The following is a 27,103-nucleotide window of genomic DNA, read 5'->3' on the forward strand; positions in this document are numbered from 1 at the left end:
AAAGAAGTTAATAAGAATTCAAATTAAGTATGAGTATAAATTTAGCAAATATTTGTAGTAATTAATCTCAGAATGTGTAGCATTATCTTTTTTTAATACAAATTTATTTTTCGATAAAGCATATTATTTAAAAATTTCAAAAATTATTTTGAAAAATATTTTATTTTTTATTTTAAAAAATTATATTAATATTATATCTATAGAAAATTTTATTACATTGAAACTTTATTATATTTAATATGAATATCGATTTTTTAAAAAAAAATTCTTTATTTTGAAAAAGTGACAAAATATATGAAATAGTATTAGAAAAAATAAAAAATTTGAAATTTGTTGCAAAGTGTGAATAAAAATTTTTTAAAAAAGACAAAGACAATAATTATATTTCATTTTATAAATATTTAAAAATATTGATAATATTATCTCATATTATCCAATATTATTTATATAATATTAATTGAATTTATCTTAAAAAACATATAATAATAAATATATATTAATTATTTCTTTATAAAAAGTTCTGTTTATTGTTATATCAACATATATTTTTATAAATTGAGTTTTAAATATTAATACTTTATCAATAAAACATTTATGATTTTAATTATTAATTTCTTATTTAATTATGATTAAAGAAAAGAAAGATAATATTTTAAAAATATTAAAATTTAAAAAAAAACATTGTATATATATTATATTTTTTAATGAATGACTTAATATTATATAGAATATTATCTAATATAAATTATGTAAAAAATTCATCTGTATTTATGTTGTCAATATTAAATATTGATAGTTATATTAAATATTGGCATTTATATAATCATTACACAATATATATTACTTTATTTTATGATTTTTGTAATTTTGTTAGAAGGAATGAAATATTTGTTTGCTTTAAAATTCTTATGTTTTGTGTTAAATAAAATAGGTGAGTATTTATACGGATAAGGATATTTTTTTCTTTATTTTTTTTTTTTTTTATATTAAAGGAATTTTTCAAAATTAATTTTTTTTTCAACCAGTAAGATAGAAACTTATATTTTAATAATATTTTAACTTTTAAAATATAATGAGAAAAATATATAAAAAACTTTTTAATTTTATAACTTTTTATAACTTTTTAAATTTTATTTTGTATCACTGAAAGAAATATCGATTCTTTATAAATATAATATAAAAGAGTTCTATAATTTTTTTATAATCCTCTTTCCGTATTTTATAATCAAATACATTCTTTAAGAAAAAAAAAGTAAAGAAAATTTAATTTTATAACTTATTTTTTAAAATCTTTTATAATTGTGAATTGGTACATTAATTTAATTATTTTTTAATTATATTTATTTTTCAATAATTGTCTATATTGTACGATTATGAATGTGATGATATTTTTTTTAATAAATAAATTTTTAATTATCATTGATAATTTTAACAAAAAAATATATTTCTTTTCATTTTAATTATTTAGGATTTCACTAGATTTTCTGTAAAAAATACTATTTTATTAACATTTATTAATTTTAATATTTATTTTATTTGTATACTATTAATTAATTATTTTAAATTTATAATATATTTAAAGTACAATGAACTTTTATATAAGTTTTATATAAGTAATTATTATATTAAATATTTTTAATGACAATTAGAAATACTTTCATTGGTTTTTAAAAATTTATGTAATATGTATTAATTATAATAAATAAAATATAAAATTATAATAAATATAATTTATGTTTTATTTGCAAAAAATTTTATAAAATTTCTGTTAAAAATTGTTTTTTAATGATATAATATGAATAAAATTTAATAGAATAAAAATAAAGATAAACCAAAAAATAAAAATGATAGAAAAATGATAGTAATAACTGATAGAAATATAAATAGAATAGAATAGAAATGATAGAAATAAAAATAATAACAATTAATAACAAAAAATGAAAATATTTAAGCAATAGAATAATGCATTGTTTGATCAATGCCTAATTTAGCTTCATATTAATTTATAATAATTATTATTTTATATTATATATATATTGATATGAATGCATTTATGTTAAATATAACATAATAGTTAAGATTTTTTATTCATATTAATTTTTTTTAAATTATGAAAATGTTAACTATATACATACAATGACATTTATAGCAACTAATTCTCTAACTCAAGAAAAAATTAAAATTATATGTGTGTGTGTCAAATATATATTATCAAAAATATATGTATTTATATATGTATTTATCAAAAAATTGATGATTTTGATATCGATAATATCTATAAAATATATAATATTAAATGTATAAAATTATCGATCTTATCTGTTTTGAAAACATTATTATATCATTTATAATTATTTATTAATACTTTAGCAAAAATAATATTTAACATATATCTTGTATTATAATATATAAAATATTTAAACTTAAAATGTACGTAGATATTTGTTTTTTTATAAAAACGACAAAAATATTTTGTATATTTTGTTTTTATGTTTATATATATATATATAATATACACACACACATACACAAGTATCTCAAATTTAAATTATTATTAATATAATAATTTTATTTTTTATTTAAAAGAAAAAAAAATATATAAAATTATATAAAATTCTGTAATAAATATTTTTTTTTTTTTTATAAAGTTATAAGCAAATATTATATATATGAAGTAAAGTATATTTTCCATCGAACATATTGATATTCATATAGAAAATATTTATTATTTTTCACTTCACCTCATTTACATTTATTAAAATTATTATTGAATTTTATGTTTTTTTAATATTTACTTAATAAATTATTATATAATTTACTTAACAAATTAATACTTAATAAATAAATTATCACATTTTTTTTAAATATAAATATAGCACATACTATATATTCGCATTAGATTAGTCTAATATGAACACGTAACATGAGTTGCTTAAATTTTAGTCTTATACGAACGTATAAACATATGTTGCTTTGTGTGATTTTAGATTCCAATACTTACTCCAGTAATTACTTTGATTTCATTTTGAACAATCTTATAAAAATTACATAGTGATTTATTACTTCATTATTTTATAAATTAAGGTTATAAAAAACATATTCATATATATATATATACATACATATATATATATACATGAAAATGTTTTTTATTTTGCCAAAGTATATTATTCTACCATTATGTGAACGAAGTATTTCACAAAAAGTTTTTACTGCTATAAATATTAGAAAAAATTCTTTATGGTGCCAAAAATCAAGAATTCAATATTTTTGTTATAAAATAAATATACCCTCTTTAAAATATAGGTAAGTAAAAAATGTTTATATTATATAATTTTTTTTATTATATATATAAATTGTAAGTATAAAATATTATTCAATTTTACCTCTTAAAAAATATTAATGTTTAATTATAAAGCGTTATATTTTATCATGTTATTCAGACAATAATTAACTAAATATATACTTAATTGATGTAATAATATTATTATATGATACATTATGATTTATATATTATTAAGTATATTTCTTTTATAATTATATAATTTGATATTTAAGTTATTTAATTTTTTTTGGGATATATAACTCATAACATAAATTTTGGTTTTTATTTCATATAGGTTAAGTAATATTGAATAAATATACATACATTTATTATCATTTTAATAATTTTGAAAAGATAAAATAAAATAATATTTTATATACAATAAAATATATTTTTATATTACATACAATAAAATATTTGGATAATAATTAAATTCTTTAAAGTAATATGATTATAAATAATTGAGAATATAATATATAATAATAATTTTTATTGTTATATTATTGTTATTGTTATTTTCAATTATAATTATATTTAACGTATCATATCTATAGAAAAATTTTTTGACTTATGAAAACTATTTGAAAATTATTTATTAATTTTTAAATTTTTTATATTATAAACATTTAATATAAATTCTTATATATAAAAAAATATAATAATTAAAATATTGCTTTTTGTTTTTTTACTTTCCTTTTTTTTTCTAGAAAGATAAGTTTTTTGAAGATGTTACTCTATAAATATTCTAATTCTAATAAATATTTGATGTATATAATAAAATAATATTACATAATACTTGAAAAATTACTTACAAAATGAATTTTTTACAAAGTAAGAAATATTCTTAGTCCTTGTTGAAATATATAAAAAATATATTTCAAATATTTCACTAATTTTTGATAAATATTTTTAGCTTATATATAAGTAATATATCATCGTATTTTCAAAGTTAAGTATAATATAAAATATATATAATATAAATTAATTTATTATTATTGAATATTTATAATTCATAACATTTGAAATTTGAAAGAAATTTTCATAATAAATATTAAGTTCCTATAATAACAATTTATTATAAATATATATTATAGAAAAATATTCATTGCTATAAATACTTTTATGTAAATATAAATAATAAATGTTTTGTTATAATATTTTATAATAATATAAAATAAAATACATATTAATTCTAAAACATTAAGGAAAGTTGTAAGAATTTTTGTTTTTAATTATGATTTTCTAATATAATAATTTTTGTGTTGTTTCTAAAAAAAAATTTTTGATTTAAATTCTAAAATTATTTTTAAAATGTTTGGTATATATAATATATATAAGAAAAATTATTTTTTTTTATTGTTTTTTTATATTTATTGTAAATTTATATAAAAATATATTATAAAAAAATATATTGCACTAATATTATATTAAATATGTTATATGTAGATATGTTAAATATGTTAGATATATATATATATATATACTAATAAGTATTATATATTATATTGAAAATTTCTACATATAGTATATTTTGTATATTATTAAATTATATATTGTGTATATCATTTCATGCTAAATCAATCATTTTTTTACTTTCATATCTTAAATTTTTAATGTGAAATATATAATTTATATGAAATTAAATGAGATTTAAATGATCATTTTATTGATCATTATATTATTTAAAAATTACAATTATTATAAAATTTTGCTATTTTTATAAATCCAAACAATATATGTCTAAGGAAATATAATAAATATTTTTTTATCAATTGATTTTTATCAATAACAATTATTTTAATATCAATAAAAAATTATATCGAATTATATCATGAGTAATGAATAAACTTTAACTTATTCTTTATAAAACTACGTATATAAAACTATTAATTTTCATTTCATTTTTTTTATAACTATTACAATTTTAAAAATACATGTTTACATACTGAAGAATCTAATTATTCTACTAATAAAGAAAATTGTATGATATTTTTTCTTAAAATTTTCTACTGATTATTAAAGTTAATTTTTTTTTAAATTTTCTAAATTTTTTTAAGCAATAATATTTAAAAATAAAATTAAAATAAAAAGAAAATTTAAACTTAAAAATAAAATTTTGTATATAAAAAAATATTTATATCCAAAAGTATTTTTCGTATTTTAGATTTAAATATAATATATAAATTATTATCTTATAATAAATTCTTAAAACTGATTATGAAGAAATGATTGTAATATTGATAAAATTTTTTTATTCTCATTACTTCATATTATTATTATTAGCCAACTATATTATATTACGATATATTATCGTTTTATACTATCTAAAGTAGAATTATCGTAATAGATTTATTTATTTTTGTCATTATATTTTTTTTATCATTCTAGAAAGTTATATTCTAGAAAGTTATAATTTCTTTAATTTTGAAATATATTTATAATAATTTATAATTGATAGAAAGATCTTAATAAAAATATAAATTAATTATTTATAATTATACTATATTATTCTTTAATTTTTTTGTGTTTCTTTAATGTTTCTGTTTTAGTAAAATTATATAATAAATGTAAATATGTACTTATACGTACCAAATAAATAAATAGAAATATTTTATATTATATAATGAAATATAGAAAAATATACAAAAATATAGAAATAATATAGAAATATCTTATAAAAGTTATATTTTTACATAACAAATAACTGAATAAAAATACAATTCTATAATATACTATGTTAAAGATCAAAAAGAATAAATAAAAAAAATAACTCATGTAAAATTCATATCTCTTATAACTTAAAGGCCTGAAAAGATCTTTACAAAAAATTCGGATATTACAGACAAATCTATTTATTTCTGACTTCATTTTTTTTTATAAGTACATCCAAAAGATGTAATTTTTTTTTTTTTTTAATAGAATTATATGTTTCTTTTTTTACATATTATTTTTCATTTTTTTCGTATTACTTTTTTATTTTCAAAAAATATTAAGATATAATATTTAAAATATATAAAAAAAAATTAATATTTTATAAAATTTTTCAAAACTTTATTGATCATTTATACATAAAATATTTTAGCTATTATATTTTGTTTATTTTATATTTCTTAATATCTTAATTGCATTTAACGATATGAAAAATAATGTCAAAACCATTGTTTGGTTCAAACAATAAATTAAGATTCATTATTTTTTTTCTATGTTGTTATCTTGTTTTTTAATTTTTCGTATTTTGAAATCATTGATTCTTTAAATCACATATTTTTATAAAATTTTATTTTTTATACATGTGATATAATAATTTTTAAAAGATATTGAATAGAAATGATTTATAGAAGATTAGTAAATTAATTATTTTTTCTCTGCAAAATTTTAAATTGTAATTTGAATATCTGTTGACGAGTTATATATAAAAATGAAACTAGATTATCACATTGCTTGATTTTTATATATATAAAAAAATAAAGAGTTAAGATTATAATAAAGTTCCAGAAAAAATATACAAGAAATAATTCATTTATTTTTTCACTTATAATCAAAAAAAGACATTTTTTATTTTTTTATGATATATCTTTATAGAACTTCCATATATTTATAGAAATTTCGATAATTTTTTAGAAAAATGTAAATTATATACATAAATTATACAACATATTTTTTGTAATTTTATTTTTATAATTTTGTCTTGACATAATCATTACGCAAAAAAATATATATTTTGACATTTTAAATACTAATACTAATTTTAAATATTTTATTTGACCATATAATATCTCGTAACTAATATCATGATATTTAAATCGTGATATTTAAATATTATATGCTCTACTTTTTAAATTATAATTTTATTTATAAATAAATATTATATCTGTTACATATGTATTTATATATTAACTTTATAATAATTTATTATTTTATTATAACTATTATTTCTTATAAATTTTTTTCGATTATAATATTTATATTAAATTTATATTATATTAAATTATAATATTTTTAAGTTTTGAAATAGTTTTAAGTAAAATAATATTTATCTAGTTTCTTAAATTTTTTTGTTTTCATTCAATTTAAATTTATTATACTTACATTACATTATTTGTCATTTATTCAATTTATGAAATTTTTAAACTAAATTATTATTATTTAGTTTAAATTTAATATTTATTATTTATTTTATTCTTTAAATGATATATTTGAAATTTATAATTAAAATTTTTTCCAGTTATTCTTTTTTTTTTTTTTTGCATCTATATATAAAATATAGCATATCCATTTTCTAAATATTATATGCTGCTATTATTATAATTTCATAAATTATAAATTATAATATTAATTAAATATTTAAAATTGTACAGTTATATATTGAAAATTAATATATTCATTAATTAATTTTAAAGAATCGATTCTAAAAAATTAATATATAAAAAATTAGTATATAAAAATAGATTGAAGCTATTTATTAAGTTTTAAGCAATTTAAGATTGTATGATAAAGATTTTTAATTAATCAAATATAATTGTTTAATCAAAATACGTGGAACATATTTAAGAGATCGATTCTGTATATTGAAAGAAATATAAAATATGAGTTAAAATTTATTTATCAAATTATGAGTAATTTAATTTTACAATAAATATGCAGAATAATTGAATCACTTTACAAGATTTTAATGATCTTGAAATATGTTGTCGACTTCATGATCATGAACAATTTTTTCTTAAACATATAATAGATAGATATTTTATGTTTTATATAGAGAGTAGATAAAAAACAAAATTTTTTGAATGATTGAAATTGAAATTTTGAATGATTTGAATATCTTTTTTAAAACAATTATATTTTTCATAAATGAAAATATAAACGAATTATTTCCTCATAAAAATCTAATACAATTCAAATTCTACTCTAATTTATCCAAATAATGATTTTAGATTACATTTTTATGAAGATGTACATGGAGAATGTAGCGAATTTACGCTTTATAATATATGACAAGATATTCAAAAATATGGAAATATCCTTAATTGAAGATTTCTTTTAAAGTAATTTTAACCAACAGTTTTCTTTGGTAAAATTTTTGTTACGGCTTTGTTAAAGTATTATTGAAAAATCTTGAAATCTTTCACTGGTTCCACCAATAACATAATTCTACATCATTTTAAAATCTTTTAAATCTGATTATTGATATTCTACATTTTTATTGACGTTTTACAATTTTTAACTGGTTGCTGACGTAGATTTTTTTCATATTTATGAGTTATATAAATACATTTTACAATGATTTACAAATGTTTATTTTTATATCTCTTCAAAGATGTCTTATAAATATATTAAAATTTAAATATTGACTGGAAAAAATCTCGAAATGGACAAAAGAAAAAGAAATATTCTTCCACTTTTGCTTTTAGATTTTATCTATAGACAACATTTCGACCAATAAGTTTATCTGTTTTTATAAATACATTAGGTCATCAACGAATCAGTATTTTCTTTCATGAACTATATTTACCTATGCATATATTTATATATCGAGTGGAATATAAACTATTCATAGTATTCTACAGTATTTTATATTGGACAGTATTCTTTTGGATTATTCTCGAGAGATCTACTTCTGAAAAGAAAAAAAAATAGTGTAATATAAACCAGTCACAATATTCTACAATATTCTACATTATTTTAATCTCAAGAAATCTTTTGAAAAGAAATGAACTCAAAGTACGTATTGTTTTATATTATTATATTAGATTTTAGCAGATTTATGATGAAAAATTCAAATAAATTAAACTTTCTAAAAACATAAAATTTACTTAAAACATTTTTAGATGAATCATATCCTGTAATTTTTTTGTATTTTCTTACGTATCTGTTTACATATTTATTCTTCTATTTTTTATACTATAAAAATTATAATGTACTATATAAATTATCAATTTAGCAATTATTGTGCAAACACTTTTAAAGTTTAACATTGAATATTTTAGTATAACAGTAAAAGTGTTAATAAATGTTTTAAGAGTTTTATTAACGAATTAAAATATAACAAATTAATATGAAAAAATATATAAATATTCGAATATTAAAATAGATATAAGTAGATATAAAATAAATAATAGAATAAATTGGGATTGATAGTAACTTTAACTTTGACTTTGGATGATTATTATGAATGTATGTATATGCAGGAATTATTAAAAAATTCTTATATGAAAATATATTACTTATCTGATATTATTGAATTATAAAAATTTCATTTTACTTCAAATAATATCCAAATTGTTAATAAAAACTGAGAAGCGAAGAAAATGTTACAATTATATGTGATTTTAGATCGGTTTTAACTCAATTTTAATGTAAATTTATTAATGTTTCAATTTTAATTTAAAAAACTAAAGTATTTATCGAATCAAATTAATAATTAATGAAATTAAGCAAAAATAATCTTATTTATGTATAAAAAAGCTAAAAATAATTATAAATTTTTTTTTTAAATTAAGAATTATTTTTATATCAATTATGGTAAACATATAAATTATTTTTTTTATGCTTAAATTTGCAATGCTCAATGCATTGCATTAAGTTTTGTATTTGATAATAAGCAAATAAGACAATAATATTTTTTATCCTTTATTTTTTTTTAATTATAAATCATTATTTATTTTTTTTTTTTCATAAATTTTTATAAACGATTTAAACTTAAATTTTTATTAACATTATTACAACGTTTTAATGAGACATTTTAAAAATGTTAAATAAAAAATAAATGTTATATAGTAGATAAATTTAAAGTAATGATATTTAATTTTAAAAGATTAAAAAATAAAAAAAACAACTACTTGCAAAGTTATTTATATTACAATTTTAAATCAATAAAGAATAATTACTTTAGAATATCAAAAAGTTTTTTTTTTTGTTATATTATACATATCTGTTATCTATATTATCTGATAAAGATAAGTATATTTTAAACATTATTTTTCATATATTTAAAATTTTATGTTTTGAAATATTCAACTTCTTCTTATAATTATTATTATTATTATTATTATCATTATTATCATTATCATCATTATCATTATTATTATTATTTGTCCTTCTATTATTACTGCGCTCGATCTAAATTAATTACATATAAAAGAATAATATATTTTTTAATATTATTGAAATATTAATGCTTGCCATTAATACTTCTTCGTTTAATAATTTTTTTCTTTTAAATGTTTAATCATTTAATATTTGATTTTTTTAAATCATTTTCTAATACATCTAATACATCTAATACATCCTTATTTTTCTGATAAATATTATTTTAACTCTTATTGTCTTTATGAACGTAATAGATATTGTAAATTAACTAACGTAAATAAAATAAAATATAAAATCATAATCAAATTTAAATCTTATTAAGAAAAGACAAGGGATAGTTTTATATAGAATTATATGATAAATCTTTTTTTATAATAATTGATGATGATTTGTGTTTTGGATCATTTTTTTTATTTTTAATAAAACTATTTTATTTTTTGTATTATTAATGCTTTTGATTAAATTTTATTTTAAAATATTTATATATTTATTTAATTATTTATATATTTTTTATTTATACATTTATTATTATTTATAGGAATGCTATCAATAAATTTTATCTATAATCTTTGCAATATTCATCACCACATTTTAAATTTTTAATTTCAAATTTTACTTTATTATACATATATTTTACAGTTTTTGTTGAATAAAAAAAATTGAATTTAATTTTTATTAATAAATATTATTTTATTCTGCCACGTTTAAAACTTTATAAATTCATGAAAATTAATCTTTTTTTCAATTCTTCTCGTTTATATTTACGTTTTCTATATGTATACTATAATTCCATTATTTTTTATTTTTTTGTATTTAAATCTAAAATTTCAAGATTATTAAATTAATTTATTAATTTAGAATTTTGTTTTATTCGTAGAATTATTATTAGATGAAATTTTCGTTATTACATTTGATATTTATTCAAAATATTAATATATATATTCACGAAAATATTATGTAACTAATAATATCAGTAAGCAGAAGATGATTCTATATATATATTTAAAATAAATAAATAAATTTTATTTGTTGGAGATTTCGAATAAATCAAAAAATATTTCAAATACAAATGATGTTTGAAATATTGAATACGAATATACTATACTAACTACGACAAAAGATTATCTTATAAGAAACATAAAGAATAACAGAATGACAAACGTTTTCTTCTGGAAGTTATATATATTGAAATTGAATTGTTGATTTGAAATTGATGAATGTCAAGATGAATTTTTTATGATGTAATAGATACATAGTTTTGAAACATTCACGATGGCAAATATTCTAAACAATCTGTTATATTATATTTTTTAATTTTGTTGCACAATACATATCTATAGAGGATAAAAATAGATAGAAATCTATGTTTGCAATATAAAAATTTTGTTTTGATAAAACTTTAATATTATATTATTTAATTATTATATTTAATAATATAATATATATTAAATATCTACGAAATTTTATTTCGAATAGAAAATTTATTTTTACTTTATTATACTTTTATATTACTATATACAATGTAAATGTTGTTTGAAAGTCACATGATCTCATAATTTAGATATATGAGAGATATGTTTGTTTTTTTTTTTTTTTGAATTATTTAAAAGATAAAAAGTAAATAAGATAAGAAAATTAGCAACATTAACATATATAATATAAGAAAATTAGTTGAATAATTAGTGAAATAAGCAAAAAATATTTTTAATTAGAAATAAAAATTAAAATATATTCAAAATTTATTAGAAAGTGATGTCTCTTTATGTCATTTTAAAAATCATTAGATATTTCAAATCTATCGAAGCTTTTAAAATTTTATTATTATACTCGTAATAATAAGTTTTTTGTTTAAATAAGTTAAAACTTAGTTAAAAATAAATTGTTATTTTGCGAAACGACAGAATTAAACAATTAATTGTTATTAACTAAAAAAGTGAAATCTAAAAATGAACAAAATGTTATTAATATTTTTTTACTTTAGATCAAATGATATACGACAACATACTGATTCATTGGTCAAAGATGAAAGTCATAAATTAATGACTATTTGGCCGGATATTGTACGTGAATTAACAGAAAATAATGATCAAGAATTACAACATGTTAACGAATGGAAAACAAAGGTATCTATTTCTTTTTTTTTTTAATTTTCATATCATCATCAGTTTTTATATCATATGATATAATTTTTCATTGCATGAATCATTTATGTGTAAAATATGGAAATTAAATTTTATCAATTTGAAACTCGAACATAAATTATAATTAAATTATAATTGTTGTTTCATTAAAAGTTGGCATAAAAAGTAATGCATTACATCTTTTTTTTTTTGTTTACATTACGCTTTGATATATCACAAAATACTAATGAGTAAATATAAATGTATAAAAAAAAATTTCATTATATAAAATTGCAATTCATAAGAACCCAAAGATCGTGAAGCAAGCAAAAAAAAAAAAAATTCATTTCTTACTTTAAAGAAATTAAAGATGAACTTGTCATTATTGATAGATATTAAATAAATTGAAAAATACGTAACTAATATACATGATCGAATATCTAGAAAAATTTCTAAAATAAATGCCAAAAATTATAATAAATATATTACGTAAATAATCTTATAGGCGTGAATACATTATTCAGGATAAGATGTGTCTTATTGTCAATCAATCCAAAATTCAACTGTGAATATAGTATAAAAAAATAGAGATCTTACCAATTTTGGTGTAGTCTGGATTTTTATTTCTCTTATAACTATAATTATGTAAGATTTGGTTGAATAATATATAAATGGTGCATAGAGTGATTTCTCATGAAAAAATAAAAAAAAATAAAAATAATAGAATAAAATTTTTTCATTCGCAATTTGGTTCTCGAGAAAATCAAGTTTGAAAATTTTTTAAGTAATAAACTTTTATAAATAATATTTTTGACTTATATTTTCATTTAAAACCATTCTTATAATAGTTATACTATTATTCATTGGATATTCTATATATACAATGTGATCCATTTGAAATTATCACTTTGATTATTTTTGTTTAATTTCATTTAATGTTATAATACACTCTAATTTTTTAATATAAAATTATATTAAAACTGACTCGGATCAGATTAGAGATGTTTGCTATTTTTTTATTAATAATATTACTTAACATGATTATATTGAATATTACTTAACATGAAAGCAAAACTATTATAATTCAATAATGTTAGATAAATAACTAATAAATTTTGTATAAGAATTTTTGTTATTATTTTTGTTACATAATAATTTCTATATAATCATATTTCAAAGTCATATCATTTTCAGTCTACTATAATAGATATAACAAAAAAATTTTGAAAATTAAAAATTAATAAAATAATATATTAAATAATAAAACAATTTTTTTTTATTTTAGGTATTGGAATATAATGTTCCGAAAGGAGGAAGACGAAGATCAATATCACTTGTTGTTGCATATAAATTGTTGGCATCTCAAGATCAATTAACAGAAGAAAATATTCGTTTAGCCCGTATTCTAGCTTGGTGTATGGAAATAGTTAGTAATTTTATTTTATTTCTCTCTTTTACTTTATATTATTTTAGAATTTGTAATTTTTTAATTTACTAATATTTATATATATTTATTTACAATAAAAAGAAATTTATCTTATATAACTTTTTATTATTTTATTAATTTAAATTCAAATTATTTTTTTTGTAATTTATTAATTTAAAAAATTGTTTGCATATATGATTATTACAGTTGCAAGCAGTTTACATAGTGATGGACGATATTGTAGATCATACAGACATGCGACGAAATCAACCAACTTGGCATGTAAAAATTGGATTATCTGCAGTTAATGATATTTTACTTATGGAAACATGTATATATGATCTTGTTAAGAAATATTTTAAATCGAAAGATTGTTTTGAAGATATTTTAAATTTATTCTCAAAAGTGAGTAATAGATTTTTATATTTATAATAATATTTATAAATAATAAATAATTATTCTATTAACAAATTAATTTTTCATAATAAAAACAAAATTATTATTTTTTTAATTTTTAAAAAAGTAATAATAATAATAATTTCTTCATATAAATTTCTATGTATTTAAAAAAAAATTAAATAATTTTATCAGTCATAATTTTATTAATTTAATTTTTTTATTTTTATACGAAGGTCATCTAAAAAGTGCATACATGCATATAATTTTAAATAATAATAATAAAAAGAACATTATATGTTATCAAAAGTAACTATTTCTTTTGTTTAAATGTAAAATGGTTAGCATTTTACAATGGATGTAATATTAATTCTAGCACTTTATGATTTCCAGTTTCTTTAACATTTCTAAAAGGATTTTTTATAAAAATGTTCATTTCATTATAGACAATAAAATGAAGTAGATAATGAAATTTTGGATTTAAAATCAACGATATATTTCAGTAACGCAGTGAACAAATATTTCATATATTGGGAAAATTTATATTCTCATATGAATTATATTGAAAAATAGCACTTTTGAAGTTAATGAATTTTATTTTTATTTCTATTTTGATTTTCATAAATATTTCTTTTTGTTTTCGATATATAAAAAATTATGTATGATTTTCAGTTGATCTTCGTATTTATAAATATTATTTTTTGTACACTTTTATAGAAATTAATAAAATTTTATATTTTTTATAAAGTATAATATTAATTGATCAAGTATGTATAACATATTTTTTACTAAATTAAAAACTAAAATTAAAAAAATTAAAAATTAAAGTAAAAATTGTTATTGATTTTATTTAATTTAATTTTTTTTCAAAATATAGATATTTTATCAATTCTAGTAAAAATCTTTTAGTCAAAAATTTTAATAATAAATAAAAGAATAATATAGTACAAAACAAATATTTATAATGCAATATACTTTTAAGAATGTGTACAACAATTTTGAATTTTGCTATATGCATACATTTTTTTCTGTATAAATAATGATTTTATAACAATTATTATAACAATTATTAAAACGATTTATCAAATATTTATATTATTTGTAGTATCACAAAAAAACAGTGCAAGGTGAATGTCTAGATATATTGATATCAACAGATTGGGAGAAGAAATCGAATTTTGATCTTTTTTCTATGGACCAATACGATACTATAGTAAAATATAAAACATCTTATTATTCATTTGTACTTCCATTCACTCTTGCTATGCGTTTCGTAAGTATATTTAATTGCACTATTTGATTTTATTAATTCTTATAATTGTATTATTTATTTGAGAAAAGTATAGGTTTTCTTTATTTTCTATATATATTATTACAATTTTAATTACAATATTATTTATAGGCTGGAATAACTGAATCAGAAATATATAAGCAAGCAGAAAATATTCTGCTAAAAATAGGGCATCTTTTCCAAGTACGAGATGATTATTTAGATTGTTATGGTAAGCGCGAAGTTATAGGAAAAAGTGGAACTGACATACAAGAAGGAAAATGTTCATGGCCCATTGTGGTTGCTTTGCAACGAGCTACAACCGAACAAAAGAAAATTTTGAAAGTAAACTTATCATTAGTAATATTTCAAATTTATTATATTCTATTAAATAAAATAAATTATTAATAATATTATCATCTAGGAATGTTATGGAGTAGCTGATGAAGAAAAAATAAAACGTGTGAAACAAATTTATGAAGAGATAGGTGTATCAAATATCTATTCTGATTACGAAGAAGAAACGCATAATTTATTGAATGCATATATACAGCAATTATCTTCGAAACTTCCAACTGAATATTTTTCATACTTACTCGCTACATCATGTAGTAAAGTAGGACGAAAAGATTAATTAAAAATAATAAATTAAGTTATTATATATAAAAAAATAAATAAAAAAGTAAAAAGATAAATTTATTAATTTTATAATTAATAAAAAAATAAAAAAAAATGAAGTATATTTATATTATTAAGCAATGGAAATATAAATAATTCAAAGTTAAAGTTTGTTTTAAGTTTAAAATATGAGATATACATAAATATAAAATATGATTTTATTTGGTATTTCGTTCGATACATAAAAAAATATTTGTAACAAAAAAATTTGTAATAAAAATTTATTATGGTATCAAATGTAAAATGAATAATGATAAAAATTTCGAAAAAAATTTGTTTTCAAAACGAAACAAAAATTCTTATTTATCTATCTATTTTTTAAAATGGAATTATATTTTTTTTTTATATTAAGAGAAAATTCAGATGAATAATAAATAATAAAATGTATACAATATATTTATTATAATACTAAGTTCATAATAATGAAGATAATATTTTATTTGTTTAAATTATTTATGAACTATGTAAATTACTATTATGTAAATATAACATATTGCTGGAAATTTATGATTTTATCATTAATTTTTTCTTGTCTTCTTTACTAGTTTTCTTATAAGTTAATAACATTTCAAATACTTGATGAAAATATTAGTGAATTTTTAGTGATATGCTATTATTCTTAAAGATTTGATATGTGATGATCAAAGTTTGCAATTTTTAGTGAGAAAAAAATAATTTTGAAAATATATATATGATTATATCTCATGAAAATTTTATTTCACTGTAATAAACCAATAATTAAAATTATCGTTATTGAAAGTTCTTCAATTGCATAATTAAATAGATTCTATAATATAGAAATTCTTTTCATATTGAATATAATTTTAATTTTGAAAGTTTATTCATTACAATTTCATACATAAATGAAGAATTCTCTTTATCTAATGATTTTTAAAAATACGGAAAATAATGTCACATTGAAAATTTAAATTCTTGTTTGGCATATAATATAATTTTGTTTTAATCATTGGATTAACAAATCCAATTCTTGGATCATAGACGCAATTCGCAGATGGCTGGATTTGGCATATAGAACGTGAATTGCTAAATTCTATCTTAAAGAGATTTCTAATCATTAAGTTTTGTTAGTACTATGTATTAGAAAACTCGATTTTAGATGTATAAAAATAGTTTTATTTTTTATATTGATTTCATACATTTTTATTATTTATAATTAATTGTAAAATTATTAATAATTTTTTTAATAGTAATTAATAACTTATCCATATAAACATTCACATTCATTCAAAAACTAAAATAGATTGTTATGGAAAATGAAGCACATGTATCAAAACTATACTGATAATTGAATCTATATTTTATAGTAAATTATATAAATTATTTATTTACAAAAAACAGCAAAGCATGAAAACTATAATATATAAATATAGATATATTTCATGCAATATTATGTATTTTGTTAAGCTGTCAATTTATTCTGATATCATTTAAAGTACATTTCTAAGATTCATATAAAAAAATATATATGCTATATATATTATTTCTTTATTATATACTTAAAGGATATATTGCCATAAACATATATAAAAGAAATAATTTTACATTATAATTTCATATTCATTCTATTTATATTCAGTATTCAGTATATTATATTCAGTAGAAATGTTTCAATATTTTTTGTTCTTAAAAATTAGCAATTAATATGAATTTATCATTGATAGAATAGCTAACTTTTTCTTAGACAAAAAATATATTTATTATTTTATTTTATTATAATTTTATATATTTATTAGAAAAAATATTAAGAAATTGAAGAGTATGATAATAATAAATTACAAATTTTGATACAGCTTATATTTTTATTTAATTTAAAACAATTTTAACAAAATAATCCAAAATATATAATAGAATATTTCCATTAAATAAAATGTTTATATAAAATAACTTGTATTAGCTTTAATATTTACAATTTATGAAGCATAACAAACACAAAAGAATGAATATTAAAAAAAATCATTATATACAAATTAATACAAAAGATTTATTTAATGCAACTATGAACAACTGATTACTATGACAATCTGAACTTAGAAATTTTATTGGAATATGTACCTTTTTATAATCTAATAATTTCTATATTGTTGATCACAATTTTCGATATTATTAGTTATAAATATAATTTTAATTTTGGCATATAAAAAAAAGCAAATGTACTTAATTCAAAGAGACAAATGTCTCATGATTTAAAATAAGGTTAATAATAGAAATTGTACAATGCTATAAGATAAAAGTATATATTATAAAATGAATAATAAACTTTTTTTTATCGATTTTTAGATCATTTTTATATAACATTTGAAAAAAAACAAATCCAAAACTTGCAGATAATTAATTATTATTTACATGAAAAAACATCTAGAAATTCAAAAATTAATCATCATATAAAATAACTGTTAGCTATCTAATTTTTCTGAACTCATTAATGTTTTAAAAATATTATTTATCAATTGAAAATCTTGCGAAATTAATAAACATTGAAATATTTTAAATGTTGAATATTTAAAAGAAAATAATAATATTATAAACATTCACTCACGATATATTAACCGTAAAAATCAGTGTTACATTGAATATATATATACCAAATATACCAAATTTTATCTGGTAGAACAATATTACTACAAAAGTTTGAAAATGATTCTGATAATTTTATGTGTAAAAAATACTGGATATCTAAAAAATACAACAGCAAATAAAAAACGATTTATATAAATAGTAAATAAATGCAATAAAAAGCTAATAATAAAATTGCCATAAAAGTTAACAAAGAATGAAAAAATCAAATCAGAACAATAATTTTTTTTGTAAACGAATTCGCATATATTATAAAAAAAAAATATTTGAAGTTTCAAAATAAAAAATAATAAAATATACACAAAAATATATAAAAATTATAGTTAACTGTTAATAAGTAATTTCTGATATAAGTTGTTTGTATGTGAACACATAGATGGCAGATGAAAATTACGTAGAGTTTTAGAATATATGAATTCAAAAAATATTAGAAAGTCTCCAGAAATCATTAGATTTTATAATAAAAACTGTAATAATATTGTAATTATTAAATTTAGATATTATGATTATATAAATCTTTTTAATGCAATCAATGCATCTTTATTGTAATAAATTTCAATAAATTATGGTCTCAGACATTTTAGATAAAAAAAGTTAGAAATTATTAATTGAATATACAATTATGTGATTCAATAAAATAAATAAATAGAGGAAAAAAATTATTCATATGTTGTATTACAATTTTTATCTCAAGAAGATTAAATTAAAAAACATTTGATTATTTTAACTGTTAAAAATAAATAATATCTTATTAATAAAACATATAACTAATATTAACACAGATGTAAACTATAAACTCATAGAAAAATATATATATTTTTTAAAAATATTAAAAAAAGCTATATTTTTTTTCATAAGAATATATAATATATAAAATAAATATATATAATATAAATAAAATAAAAAATTCTAATAGCTTATGTATATGAAAATATAATATTTGTTTCATATTTTATTTTCATAAAATATTTAATTAATAATTTGAAAATTATTTATATGTAAGTTATTAAGTTTTACCATCATTAAGTATATATATTAATATAATATTCAATATAATATATAATATAAAATATTTATTTATTTCATAATTAATCATTTTAGCAAAAAGTACATTAAAAATTTTAATGAAAAATATGATAAATAAATGAATACATATAAGAAATATGAAGGTTAAATTTATTTTTTTAAATAAAACTATATATCGTTTTTATTCATTTCGTACATAATAAAAAATTTTAATTTCATACACAAAAATATATAATAATTTTTGGAAATACATATTTTTGAATTTTAAAAACGTTCTACTATGAAAGACAAGAAAAATATGAACAGAAGAGTTTTGTATTCTCTTTGTCTTTTTTTAGAAATTGACATTTCAATTAAATTTTACAATTATTATTTCGTTGCCTACTATGGTATTAACCTTTCATATCGTGACAGTGTAAAATTATTTATTTTTTATTTGATATTAATATTTTGAAACTTTTTGATAAAATGTAAATATATTTTATTTATTTAATTCCGTCTATTAATTATTCTGATATTATAAACGATAATTAATATCATGGAAATCTGTGTTCCTGAACTGTAAGTTATTATACAATTTAAAATTATAAATTCAATTAAAATTTAATTTTTTATACATAACAAAATTTTAATACATTAAAATGTATTCTAGATGCAAACCACAACCGCAATCAATTATCGAGGCAACGAAAAAAATTAAGGTAATGTAAAATGGAACTTTGAAACATGTTAGGTTAGTACATGTGAAAAATATAATCAAATAAAACAAAATAATAAAATTTAAATAATTATTCCAAAAATATATAAATCACCTGTTTTATTAACAAGTGTGGAATTTAAAAATTTTTGTAATTTTTTTATTCCAATATATTTTAATTAATGATAAATAATAATTAAAATAATCTTTGAATATAGAAAAATGAATATCTGAAAATATTGTAACGTAAAAAGAAGAATTGCAAAATAACGTTTAATAAACAAAATTTTTATAAAAATATTATTATTTTTAATAAAAATATCAAGAATTATTATAATATGATGAAAGGAATGCTAAGAAATAATTAAAAAAAGTAATAGAAAGTAAAAAAAATTGATGAACAGAAATATGACGAAATTTCTATAGGAATATTTTTAAATTCATTTTAAAAAACTAAATTTAATAACTAATATTATTTTTATTTTTAATTATTTCAAATATTATTTTTTTTATTGTATTAAGTTTTTTGATTTTATTTCATTCATAACTTGTTGTATTCTCTAACTTTTTAATATTATATTGCTTCCTATTTTTATATATTATATGTGATAAAATTCCCAAGTTTTTCAGATTAAAGAAACATGAAGACTATTCCATAATTTTTTTTTTTTTAATTATTTTGAGTTTTAACTATTCTCTTGCTAAAAATGACATTATTACAGTTTTCTTCAATAATCAAATTATAATGTTCTTTAAAATCTAAGATCAATATATTAATCTATATTCATTTTACATTTTACGTAGAAATTTTACATATTGATATTTTAAAATTATAATTAAATGCTATCTAAATTAAAGTTTCATTGCAGAAATTTCTACTTATGCTTATGATTTTATCTTTATAAATAATAATATTTAAATATTTAAATAATAATATTCAAACTTTGAATATTGAAAATACTCATTTTACATTAAACGTTTTTTTAAAAGTATCATAATCATTATTTTCATCTTACATTGTATAATTTTTAACGAATTCTAATTTTGCATTTTTTTGCTCATGTAAGAAAGTAATTTTATTATCTATTTTTAATTATTATTTTTTAGTTAATTTCAAATGCATTTTAATAAATAAAATAAAATAAAATCATATACTATATAATTAAATATTAAATTTACTATAATTAATATAATAATATAATAAATTATATTAATACTATAATAATATAATAAAATTTGTTGTTCATATCGTTATAATTAATTGCAAAATATTCTTTATTTCACTAGTATTATTATTTTTTATTTCTTTAAAAGTGATTGCATTCTTAATATACAAGGACATTGATATAATGATTTTTATCATATTTTTTGCATAATTTTAGAAAATTATATACAAATAGATTTAATTTATTTTTGTTATTCATTTTTTGAACAGAAAATCCGGTATCTTTTAAAATCAAAATTTTTCTTCACGGAATTTTTCAGTATTATATTATAATATATATTAATATATATTATATTATTATAATATATAATAATAATAAATATTATTTTAAAATTTTGTATTATATTTTCAATGCTCATTCAATATTTCATGTATATGAAATAAAATAAAACTGAGGAAAATTTATAAATTCTTAAAGAAATTTTGTTTTTATCTCAAGCCAATAATGTCTTTATTTATAAAGTGAGAATATATGAGTTTGCTTACATTTGCTATTTCACAATTTTTGAAATATCTTTCTTCTATCTTTTTTTACATTAGTAATATATATTTTTAAAATAAATGAACTTTTTGCAATAAATCATATTCTTATAAAAATTTCCTTCATTATAATCATATATAATCCTTTCATTCTAATTCTTGTAACTATTGTATATTTATATTAAACCATATAAGTGCTATATTGTATAAAGAATTATAATTTTAGAAAATGGTAATGAATAATTATTGTATATGATGAGTAAGTAATCATTATTGTTTCTCTTTATCACGACAAAACATTTTGTATTTCCATTATTTGAATTTTTTTTTTTGTTTATTATTTATAGTTTCTTTTCTTAATTTTTCATTTCTTAACTATTCAATTTATATGATATGTGAAATGAACATTTTCAAACATCGAATCATGATACATGAATGTGAACCATCTATGTATATTTACAATAAAAATGTCTACTTTTTCTATTTTTAATATAATTTCTGAGATAATATCGAACATGTAATATTGTTTTTGTTTTGTATATGTCTTTGAAATATTTTTAATTAAAGAATTGCAAATTTATAGATTATAAGAATTGTATTTACCATTGTAAATATTAAAGTATATTTTATTATGACATATACTTTGATTTTGAACTGTAGTCGAAGTTTATTAATTTAATTTTCTACTTTTACTTTTTTCTATTATTTTAATCTAGTTTTGAAGATTTTTTTGTAAATACTAGTTTTATCAGTATAATATAATATTGCATAAAAAATAGTTGAAGATTTTATGATAATTGTTTTTTTTTCAATTAATTTTTTGTTTGTATATAGCTCAATTTTTAGCTTGTTCATTATTTATCAAAATGTTTCATTGATTTACAGTGGTGACCTTCGTTCCATTAGAAATAAATAATGATTGATTCGGACAAATAATATTATAAAATTAGTAATATTAAAAGAATAATAATAGTAATTACGAAAAGAAAAATAAAATTTGAAAATATTTTATTATATAAATGAAAACAGGATCATTTTTATTACATGAAAAAGTATTACATAAAACGCAAAAGTTTTATATCAAGTTTTAATAAAAATTCTCTTTTTTCTAATATTCTTTTTTACATATTTTTGTCTAATATTATTTTTACATATACAATCTTTAGAGTTTCTCTTTGCATTATTATAAAAACAATAAATTCTTTAAAATATTAATATTTATTTTTTCAGTTGAATCACGATGAATGCTGTAACTGCTGCTGTTGTACAAATCAACGTGTGTGTTATGTAAGTACTAATTATAAATAATACATTATTATTATATTATAATCATTGCAAACAATCATTGTTTTAAAAACTTTATTTATTTACAGAAATATGTGCAGCCAGAAATACCGAAATCCTATAGCCCAATTCGTGTAAGTATAGAAGTTATTATAGCATTTATCATTAGATATGTGTCATTATACACAATGTTTAGATGTGGTCGAATATGTCAAGGATTAAAAATATAAAAAAAATGTTCAGAGTTTGTAATGTAAAAAGTTGTTTGGTATAAAACGATACATAATGTATATTTTTGTCAATGAAAAAATATAAAAGATTTCAAGATTAAATTAGTTTTTTAAAATGATTTTTTTTATACATGATTATCATTTAATTAAATATTTCTTGACTGTGTTATTTTTAAAAATATTTTTTTTATTATTTAAAAAAACTTATGATGACAAAAATAGTTTTTAAATTATTTATGAATTTTTCATATTTGCTATATGAGTTTTCAAAAAATCAAAAACGAATATTGCATTGTTAATAAATTTTTTAATATGATAAAATTTTTAATTGATATCAATATTTTGTTGTTATTAAACGAAAAATATTGTTTAATATAACGAAAATTTGTATTATATAACGAAAATTTGTTTATTTAAAATTATTTAAAACTACCACAAAAGAAAAACAAAGATCTATATATAATCAAGTGAAGTTATTAAAAATCTATCTACATTTCATTTTTGATAAAAATAAATGATAATATTACATTTTTAAATTATACTATCGTTTTCTCAAGAAGCGTAGTTCTTTCATTTCAAATTTCTTTAATATTATTTTATTATTACAATTAATCTAACAAAATTATTTCAGCATTTTTGGAAATCAGGTTTACCAATAGATAATAATACTACATATCGACTTTCATATTGGGAATGTCCAAGCGTTGGTGTGGAACCTATTCGACCACGAGATTGGTTAGTTACTGGTGATGGCGAAATATCCGATAATACAACATACAAAGTAAGATAAAATAAAGACATTTCTGAACTGAGAAATACATATTTTTAAAATAAAATCTGTTCGCAAATTAAAAAAAAATCATATAGACACATAATAAATGATTTTTGTAAAATATATTTGCAAATTTATATTCATGCGATTTTCAAATTTTGAATACATTTGGAATGTCACTAATTTTTTCATTTTAATGTCAAAAAAATTTGTCATCAAAGTCTTTACACTGCATTGTATATTGTTATTTGCTTTCTTTAATTATGAAACGTGAAACAATGTAAAAATTTGAAAAATTTAAATTTTATATTGACTTCATTAAATCATCTGCCATCATTGTTAATGGACATAAATATTTGTTTGTCGTTTCATTTTATTATTACTAATTACATTTGGTACATAAACTTCAAAGTTGTTTATGAATTTCAGTAGCATAATTTTTTTTCCTAAAAAAATAAATAATTGGATAAACATTATAATTGACGGAATTATTTATTGCAACATTTATTGTAAAGATAATTAGGTGAAAAAAGAGATCATTTTACTGATTTCGATGCTTTAAAATATATAGAAATTCTATTTTGAGCAATTTTTTCCTGTATTACCACATATGTTATTGCCACTTGGTTTTAATTTGTGAGTTATACATAAAAATATGTCAAATAAAATTGTAGATTTTATAAAAGATTAGACTAAATTTATGTTTAATTTAATTAAATTTAAAACTAATTCAAATTTAAATTAAATCCGATATTCTAAATTAAATAATTCAGTAATTATTTGATTGTATTCTTTTTATATATAGTAGTGATAATAAATGAAAATACTATTATGATATGTATTAGAGTTTATTATAAAAAAATATATATATATATTATATATATATTTTTTTAATTTTCTTTGTACTATTAACTGAAAATATTTTTTCCATTATATTAAAGAATAGTATTAGACTATCATTATTTGTAACTAAATAAAAATTCCTTTAAGTAAATACAGTAACACTGAATTCGACTTTCTTTTTGTGGAATATTAGAACATAGATGGTATTATTAATAGATTATCTCTCTATATAAATATCTTAATATAATGAGGGAAAAAATTCTATTTATAAATTCAGACTCAGTAGTAAAATTTAAAATATATCAGAAATTAAGTAAAAAGTTTTTTTAAAAATATTTTAGAAACTAAATTGTTCAAAATGATGATTTTGACAATATGTTTCAAATAAATCCAAATCGATGAAGTGATTTCTTTTTTAAGTTATAGCATAGTCAGTTATCGCAAATCGATGTACAATAATAAATACAAATCTAATAATAAGATTAAATAATAAATAAGTTAAGAAAAAGATAATTAATATCTTTTTTTTGTCTTTCTATTGATAATAACTTTGAAACAGATCTTATTTAAAATACATCTTGCATATAATTATCTAAAATATAATTAAAATTATATTATTTAAATAACCATTTATTTAAATAATTCATTTTATATTATGATCATTAATAGGATTTAAAATAGGATTGTAAGATTTCAGTAATGAAAAATCGAATAAGTATATCACTTCATGTCTGTATATATGATAATAGATATAATATAATATAATTGATATTTTTGTATATCAAAGAACTAATTAAATCACAAAAACTAATTGAAACTTTAGTTAGAAACTAATAGTTAATCGGATTACTGTGATCGACAATGAAAATTATGTTTTTTGTTATAATTTAAATAGATTAATTAATAAATTTTAAAATATATTTTTGATAATATATTTGATATATTTAATATATGTGATAATTAATTAATCTGATATTGGATAAAATAATTAATGAATATATTAATTGGTCGAACAAATTAATTATTACAAATATTTTTTAAATTAAACCTAAGATTATTTAATTTAAGTAAAGAAAATATTATTAATATTTTTAAATGTTTGTTTCAGTCCAGTTACTTTAGTCATCCATGTGTAAAACCTGATGCACCTTGTATACCTTGTGAGAAACAATGGCTTGGTAAAGGTCCTATGCAGGATGTTACAACTCAGAAACACGATTTTACATGGAAATCTATTCCGCAAGTAGAATCTTATAAAGCAGAACATAATTTATTCTGTCCTCCTGCTCCGTTACTCGGTAAATATATACTTACATATATACATTAATATATACTTATATACAAAGTTTGACAATCGAAGTCTCTTTTCAAAAAAAAAGTTTCAAATCATTTTGTTGATTGATCAAGTAAACAATAACAAAATCAGATACGTATTATCACTAGTCTGTAGAAGTTTGCAAGTTATTCTTGAAATAAAAAGATTTAAACAGCATCAATTGCAAAAATAATATTGAAAATAAATAAATTATTATTGCCTTTTTATATTTATTGATACTGGTTTTTATTGCAAAAGAGTTTAAGAAGAAAGGAAGAAAAAAAAATAATAATAAATTAATAATTTTAATAAAAAGAATATATTAAATATTT

General features: G+C 16.7%; 2 protein-coding genes across 10 annotated transcripts in view; both read left to right on the plus strand.

Annotated features, from left to right (window-relative positions):
* The first annotated feature begins 2,673 nt into the window (after positions 1-2,673).
* On the plus strand, positions 2,674-16,807 carry LOC100869833 (farnesyl pyrophosphate synthase). 5 transcript variants are annotated; one of them, XM_086912977.1, is made up of 8 exons: positions 2,674-3,084; positions 3,229-3,306; positions 12,396-12,537; positions 13,820-13,960; positions 14,168-14,365; positions 15,462-15,629; positions 15,759-15,971; positions 16,051-16,807. In XM_086912977.1, the coding sequence occupies exons 3-8, from the start codon at positions 12,454-12,456 to the stop codon at positions 16,258-16,260; spliced, it is 1,014 nt and encodes a 337-aa protein (XP_086769103.1). In that variant the 5' UTR covers positions 2,674-3,084; positions 3,229-3,306; positions 12,396-12,453; the 3' UTR covers positions 16,261-16,807. The 5 variants fall into 5 exon arrangements, with proteins under 5 accessions (XP_086769103.1, XP_086769107.1, XP_086769100.1 ...); XM_086912981.1 differs by having other exon boundaries at positions 2,889-3,005; XM_086912974.1 differs by having other exon boundaries at positions 2,890-3,005; positions 3,164-3,306.
* A 3,156-nt stretch (positions 16,808-19,963) lies between these two features.
* The window catches only part of LOC100869715 (uncharacterized), a 51,881-nt gene continuing 44,741 nt past the window's right edge, over positions 19,964-27,103 (plus strand). For 4 of the 5 annotated variants that reach the window (XM_086912917.1, XM_086912915.1, XM_012488552.3 and 1 more), the window contains exons 1-6: positions 19,964-20,486; positions 20,578-20,626; positions 23,558-23,614; positions 23,701-23,745; positions 24,473-24,622; positions 26,565-26,754. In XM_086912917.1, coding sequence (XP_086769043.1) covers positions 20,464-20,486; positions 20,578-20,626; positions 23,558-23,614; positions 23,701-23,745; positions 24,473-24,622; positions 26,565-26,754 — 514 coding nt within the window. In that variant the 5' untranslated portion in view covers positions 19,964-20,463. Of the gene's footprint in view, positions 20,487-20,577; positions 20,627-23,557; positions 23,615-23,700; positions 23,746-24,472; positions 24,623-24,808; positions 25,009-26,564; positions 26,755-27,103 lie in introns of those variants that run through there. The other variant, XM_086912922.1, reaches the window with a different exon arrangement.

The sequence above is a fragment of the Apis florea genome, unplaced genomic scaffold, assembly GCF_048593485.1.
Source record: "Apis florea isolate Af1SG1 unplaced genomic scaffold, ASM4859348v1 contig_1794_pilon, whole genome shotgun sequence".
Lineage (NCBI taxonomy): Eukaryota > Metazoa > Arthropoda > Insecta > Hymenoptera > Apidae > Apis > Apis florea.

What these genes read in the sequence shown, in the direction of transcription:
- LOC100869833 (XM_086912962.1), top strand. Translation starts at nt 3,137, where the DNA reads ATGAAAATGTTTTTTATTTTGCCAAAGTATATTATTCTACCATTATGT. An exon ending in TTTTAAATTTATTCTCAAAA is followed by an intron (nt 14,366 to 15,461) that starts GTGAGTAATAGA and finishes TATTATTTGTAG; the next exon opens with TATCACAAAAAAACAGTGCA. An exon ending in TCACTCTTGCTATGCGTTTC is followed by an intron (nt 15,630 to 15,758) that starts GTAAGTATATTT and finishes TATTATTTATAG; the next exon opens with GCTGGAATAACTGAATCAGA.